The 7017-nt window shown below is 44.7% G+C and overlaps 1 protein-coding gene across 1 annotated transcript in view; it reads left to right on the top strand.

Moving 5' to 3' along the window:
* GPR50 (G protein-coupled receptor 50) overlaps window positions 1–6298 on the top strand; it is a gene marked incomplete at its 5' end in the record, with an annotated part of 42973 nt that extends 36675 nt beyond the window's left edge. Inside the window, one exon of the mRNA XM_017737483.1 lies at window positions 1738–6298. Coding sequence (XP_017592972.1) covers window positions 1738–2606 — 869 coding nt within the window. The remainder of the gene's footprint in view (window positions 1–1737) is intronic.
* Between the last annotated feature and the right edge of the window lie 719 nt (window positions 6299–7017).

The raw sequence follows: 7017 nt of genomic DNA, 5'->3' as shown, positions 1-7017 counted from the left end.
CAGCAGACACAGAAGCTGTGTGCTGTGGTAAACCTGTGTATGTAAAATTTCTTTCTAAAAAGATTTCAGCACTTCACATGACCTCTGCTAATACTTATTTTTAAGTGACACTTTGTGTCAGCTGCCTCAGCTCCACACTGCCGAGGGCTATTCTCCAGTCTGGACTGCTTTCCAGTCAGCATGAAGTGGCCTGATATGAACTGTTGACTTGTCCTGATAGTTTTTGTTGGCACAAACATAGCCATGACCCAACTGCAACGGCAATGCAGCCATGCTTTCTGACAGCCCTTGGGTGTATTTTCCAAGTGCTAAAGCCTGTGACCTGGTTGAATTGAGATGTAAGAGAGTCCTTTCAGGGATACCATAGAAAAATACCTCTTTTAAGTATTTTTTAAAATATATATCTACTCTACTAGACAGCAGGATATGAGGGTTTGAAGAGAACATGCAGGTGTGATCAGTTGGATGGGATGTTGCCTGTATCACATAGGGGCACAGGTGTTGACACCTTAAATGTGTTACACATACTCTATTCTCTATATATACTCTCTCTGTGTGTATATATATCTGATGTCTAGCAATATTTTCCTTCCCACCACTATAGATACACATGAAAGTTGCAGAGTTAGGAAAACCAACCACTTTTTCTAGTGTGCTGTCCTCGAACTGAAGTGTTGAGCTCCTGATGAAGTGACACTTTGAGGTCATCAAAATGCTGCGTATTGACAGATGTCCTTTTCAACATTATAGCTGGTCCCGTAGTTACACCAGTTCCCACAAGACCTCGAGGTCCTTTTCCTCATGCAGTCCTCTATGCTGACTGGCAAACTGAACAGAAAGGCTTTTTGCCTTCCTAAAAATACACCAGACTCGTGAAATGAGCAGTAAGTGCTGTTGGGAGGTCACTGGTCACCCAGGTCATTGGAGGCTGCTCCACACAGTGGAGCTGGAAGGTGTTGTCCCACACAGTGCAGCATTTTCCATCCAACAAGGCTTAAATTATTTTATACTTGCAGAGACTCTCAACTCTCTTTGTTGTAGAGCCTAAATGAACAACCTGCAGCACATACTCTGCAGAGATGGCTGACTGCAGCTTATTAACCACATTCTCTGCCCAGGACCAGACAGTGAAGGAGTGAACTGACCTTCCACATTGCACTGGACAACTTTAAAAGAGGAGGAAAATAGACCAAATAAGATAAGCACATCAAGGCTGGTTGCACCATGCTTCCTTGAAGAACATACAATCCTTAACATGAACAGTGCAGAAATTCTGATGAATGCATACCTGCTTACATGCAAAAGAACAAAAGAGACCTTTCCTGTGCAACTGCTGTCAGTGAAATGAATAAACCACTGAGAACAAAACCTGCCTATCATAGGCCTTTGGCCCATGATGGTCAGAGACAGTCAGGCTGGCTGATTAACAAGGAGAGCAAAATCCTTCTCTCCTACATAACTTAAAGGACCACAGGTACCTGACCCCCAGCTATAGCCAAGTTAAGGGTACCACTTCCAGTTTAGAATATTCCCAAGGAGGAACATGCAGGTCAATCATGCCTAGTTACTCTCCACTGCTGTCACTAGTAGAGCACAGTCTTATTTCCTAGGGTTTCAAATTCTGAGTGGAGAGTAGAGTGAAGCCCATGAGAAGACTTAGGCCTAAAGAGGAGTTCTGAGTTGCAAGTTGTCCATCTGGACCTACACTAACCTCTCATGGTCTCTTCTTTTTTGTAGGCAACATCTTTGTCGTCAGCTTGTCTGTCGCAGACCTCGTGGTTGCGGTTTATCCGTACCCTCTGATCTTGAGTGCCATCTTCCACAATGGATGGACCATGGGAAATGTTCACTGCCAGATAAGTGGGTTCCTGATGGGCTTAAGTGTCATCGGGTCCATTTTCAACATCACGGCGATCGCAATCAACCGCTACTGCTACATCTGCCACAGCCTTCGGTACGATAAGCTCTTCAACCTGAAGAACACCTGCTGCTATCTCTGCCTGACCTGGATACTCACGGTGGTGGCAATTGTGCCAAACTTCTTTGTTGGCTCCTTGCAGTATGACCCCCGGATTTACTCCTGCACCTTTGCCCAGACGGTGAGCACATCGTACACCATCACAGTGGTGGTGGTTCACTTCATCGTCCCGCTCTCCGTCGTGACATTTTGCTACCTACGGATCTGGATTTTGGTGATTCAAGTCAAACACCGGGTGAGACAAGACTGCAAGCAGAAGCTCAGGGCAGCTGACGTCCGAAACTTCTTGACTATGTTTGTGGTTTTCGTCCTTTTTGCTGTGTGCTGGGGACCATTAAACTTTATTGGCCTAGCTGTTTCGATTAATCCTTCCAAAGTGCAGCCACACATTCCAGAATGGCTTTTTGTCCTGAGCTATTTTATGGCCTATTTTAACAGCTGCCTCAATGCTGTGATCTATGGGCTTCTTAACCAGAATTTTCGGAAGGAATACAAAAGGATATTGCTGACGCTGTGGACTCCCAGGCTGCTGTTCATTGATGTGTCCAAAGGCGGGACAGAAGGGATGAAAAGCAAGCATTCTCCAGCCATAACAACCAACAACAACCACGCTGAAATACACCTATGAGTCAGGACAGTACTATTTATTCTGGATTACAGTTGTATATATAAGAGCCTTTCTAGCTGTGTGCACTGCACAGCTGGTGTTGCTCTCATGCAAGGAAGGAGTCTGCAACCTTTCATGCTAGCTTATTGCTGTGACATCAAGGCTTTGAGTAAGGATTTTCAGAATGGAAATGACTAATCTTTTTTTTTTTCATATGGCATCTTTCACTGTGTGCCTAATTAATTGGTTTGGTTGCTTTTGCCACAAGCATGCCAATACCCGAAAAGGGAAGCGTTTGGAGTGCATGGAGAAATGCAGTTATGCTTGAAATGCAACCTTCAAGAGACAGCAAAATTGCCATTTATTACACACAAACCTTTCTCCCCTCCTTCTGAATTCTATTTTTCTAGCATTAACTTAACCCAAACTGTATCAAACAAAGTGTAAACTGCATGGCTTTTTACATTTTAGATAGGTAACCTTATTAGCCAGCAGGCGTATGTATGGGCATGGTGTGTGTTTTCCTGTTTCTTTCCTCGTAACGTTTAGGAGCTAGCCTGGGCTAGATGTGAGGCAGGCAGAAGCCAGACCACTGTGTGTCCGACGCACTCATTTTAATTGAATATCTACAGATATTAAGTATCCTTGCATTCTCCTTCCCAGGCCATGAGTAAGAATATGGCATATGACATAATCTAATTGCAGGAAGATACTTGGAGCCTGATTCTAATTTAGGCAGTATCCTGTCATGGCCAGCAGTAATTCCAAACATCTTTCAAAAGTCACTGCTACATGAACATCACAAAAAAAGAGATGAACATAGCAGAGTCCCATCTGTGTAATGCAGATTGCAGCTTTAAGTTCCAGTAACATTGACACTGGCAGACAAAGGGAGAAGGGGAAGGCAGTGTTTGTTCCAAAAACCCCTCCTTTTGCCCATCACAGAACATGAATTTGCTGATGGGAGAAAAAGTGGAGATTTTTTTCCTATTTTATTCACGTACAGAACTGTAATTAACTCATGGAGCTGGGAGACGAAAGCTACTTAAGCCTAATTATGCATCAGTTCTGTTAAAGCCTGAACTGTGCTATCTGTATCATTGGAAACAATGTCATGAAGTGCTGGAGTATCACATTAGACACAAGCACATGGGCAAAGATAAGGCTGTTTCTTTAATGGAGTATGAAAGGGGGGTGTGTGTGTGACAGCGGCTGTCTGTAAATATGATGACTTCTTTGTTTCCTTAGCTTCATTGTGAATTCATCTCTTTATGGTTTTAAATATGTGGATTCCTGCTTTGAAACAATCCCATTAAATCAACAGGTAGGACTCCCCTGGTGCAACTCTACCTTCAGGTTAGCACACCTGCCTTGATGCCAGTGTGCTGAGTGGCACAACAGGGAGAAGGGCAGGTCTGAACCCTGGGGGTCTAACAAGGACAGTAGGCAGCCCTGCCCCTGGTGAAGGACTGCAGTCTTCTCTCTTTGGTTCTAGTCAAAGCAGAACTAGTTCCCAGTGCTGAGCCCTGAAACACCGAGACCAGACTTTGTAGGTGCCTGGAGATGGAGGTACGTAGGATTTCCCCAGAGCCTGAGCAGCCTGTGTGCCTAATCCTTAGTGAAGATAGTAGGCCGTTTGTGCACTGCTTTCTGAACCCAACTTGCTGCTGAATGTCCCTTCTGCTGATTTTTGGGGGGAAGAGGAATTGAGAGAAATTAAGGCTCTTTCTGAAGTGGGCCAAGGAACTTTGCGTGGTGCGTTGCCTCCATAAGGACTGAGTGTCTCTGCTGCTGCTGCCATGTGGTGAAGGTCACTACAGTACCAGGGGGGCCCTGCATTTATAGGGTGCCCTGGCACTTAGGAAGTTTCAAACTTGAACATCTCAGCCACTTCAGATGATTGTTGTTTTAAAATGTACTGCAGCCAGCCTCCCATAATAGGAATCAAACTGAGTTCTGTTTTGGCCTCTTAATCTGCCTCAGCATGGCCAAATAAAGGTATTTTGACCCTCAGAAATAACTGTTGTCTGTTCGCCTTCCAGAAAAACCACCCTGGATGAATTCACACCATTCCATGCAAGCAAAATCATTTTGAGTTAAACTTGGATAAGAAAAGCACTGAGGAATCCATAACTGCAGAGAGTGTTTGTCCCATCACACCAGGGAGATGTCCCGTGTTCCATGACTAGTCTTCAAAGTCATTTGCAATTAGCTACAACAGTGTTAGTTAGAATCACATTAGCAAATAATTTGAAGCATCTAGTGCCAAGTGAAATGTACTGCTTAAAGACAATTGTGAAGAATCTTGTGGAAGTTTGCCAAATATCTCAAATACCCCAAAACTGGGGTTTCGTCTTATGGATTCTTGTGTCTTTAACTGAATGTTCAGTGAAGGTAATGTGGTATGGTTTGGGGTTTTTTTATTCTTTAAGCTTGTATTTGCACTATTTCTTATTCAGGCTCCAAAGTTATCAGCCAGCAAGTATTTGAACCAAACCAAGTCCAAAGAGGTCCCAAACAGGCAAGCTGTGAGAGTCCCTGCTACACCTGGCAGGAATTGGAGCAGCAGGAGCACGGTAGAGCATCTCCCCAGGACTCACAGAGTCACCGCTCAACCAAACTATGCAAAATGATCTGCTTGTCTTCTGCTGCAGGGTCTGAGCCCAGCTCCTGCCCAGGTCTCTGCAGGGGACAGGCAAAGTACCTGCTGTGCTAGGGTGGGTGTGAGCAGCTCCCTGCAGTGCAGACCCTGCAGGCTGGCCATGGCTCTGCGGTGGGTGCAGGGTGGCTCTGGTAGCACAGGGAGCACAGCCCTGGCATGACCTGTTCAGAAGGGCTCTGCGTGTCCCAGGGAGGTGCCCAGGGCTGGGCTGATTCAGCCACCATGGTCGGAGGCTTGAGCTCAGTCCTTCTGGAGCTGAGGTTTGCAATATGAACCATGGAAAGCAGGGAATGTGGCCTCAAACAGGAAACACTGTGCCGTTTGTTAGCACTTTGGGAGAGGCAGCACTTAGGATAGGATAGAGTTTTATACTGACTTATTTTAAAACTACCTGAGCAGCTTCTTATTTTTATGTTAAGAAATGGTTAACAGGGTACAGAGAGTTTATTTTTGTTAGCATTTGTTTACAGAAAAAGGGAAGTGTGTTTTAGCTGAGAATTCTGAGCAGTGTCACAGCTTCCCTATGGGAATCTAGCTTTAATCCAAATTTGAGATTTCAATGAGATCCCACATCTTAAATCACACTCTGCCAGTTCCACCTGTTGCATATCTGGGCTTAAGTCTCATTGAGATCTCATATAAACTAGTTTCAAATCACTTGCTCTGGGTTTGATCTGGTGTGTCGAATACCTATTCTAGTCCCAAACTCTAAAATTGTTGTCGTGGAAACTTATGGAGAGGCAGTATTGCTGTGAAGGAAGATGAATCTCTTGCCACAAAGAAATATTTTTGGATGTTGCTAATGAATGTTGTTTAATCTATTTAAAAAGAATGTAACCAATATATTTATATATAAATGTGTATTGCACATGCTGTTTTCATTTTAATGTTTGATTGAGAATCCTTCAGTATACTTTCCTATTGCCATTTTTGTTCATAAAATAGATTAATTCCCTTTACCTGTCAAAAATGTAATAAATCTGCCATTGGACTACTTACTGATTTTTTTTCTCCACTAGCAGTTACTTTTTAATAAATATTTGGAACATCAGCTTGGGTTTTGTTGGTTCCCAGAAAGCAGATTGAATTGACAAACATACTTGAGTTCAGACATATCTGAGCACCCCAGCTTAGACCTGGAGGTGAATGACCCAGGGCATCTAAGACATCTCCTTGGATCCACATGTTTTCTTTCACCTGCCTGTGAGCCAGCTGCCTGATGCACTCTGGCCTTCCTCATCAGGGAAGAAACTTTCTCCATACAGCCATTGGTCTCCTCACTGTGTGTCCCTTCAAAGCCCTTTGTCTTTCTTGTGCCTCTCCATGCCTATCCATATGTCTATCCCTCAGGTGCTATGGAAGCAGAGTTTGCCATATCCATTTCTTTGCCCTTTCCTGGGGCAGACAGCACAGCCTAGCTGTGAACAGCAGGGTGTGGGAGCCAGGGTGGTCGCAAGTCAGGGCACAAGGTGGTGTTGGGCTGTAGGGAAGGGATGGGACAGAGAGGGTTACCCTGGGCTGGAGGCACAGTGAGGGCTGACACACATTTGGTCTCTATCACGGAGCTTTGCGAGGATGCTGTATCCACGGTGTTCTATTCGTGTTCTTTTCCCCACCTCTGTTTTGGGGCAGATTTTGCTGTACTCATTCAGTTCTTCAGACAATGGGTTCTGTCCACAGGTTGCCCCGTTTATATTCCTGTGCTGGCTTGACTGGAGCTGTTCTGGGGGAGTCTCTGGGCTGGTGGTGAAGCAGGGAAGATGGGAGTAT

Source organism: Corvus brachyrhynchos, unplaced genomic scaffold (assembly GCF_000691975.1).
Source record: "Corvus brachyrhynchos isolate BGI_N302 unplaced genomic scaffold, ASM69197v1 scaffold346, whole genome shotgun sequence".
Classification (NCBI taxonomy): domain Eukaryota; kingdom Metazoa; phylum Chordata; class Aves; order Passeriformes; family Corvidae; genus Corvus; species Corvus brachyrhynchos.
The sequence above is the reverse complement of the archived record's forward strand: the minus strand, read 5'-3'. Positions and strand labels throughout refer to the sequence as shown.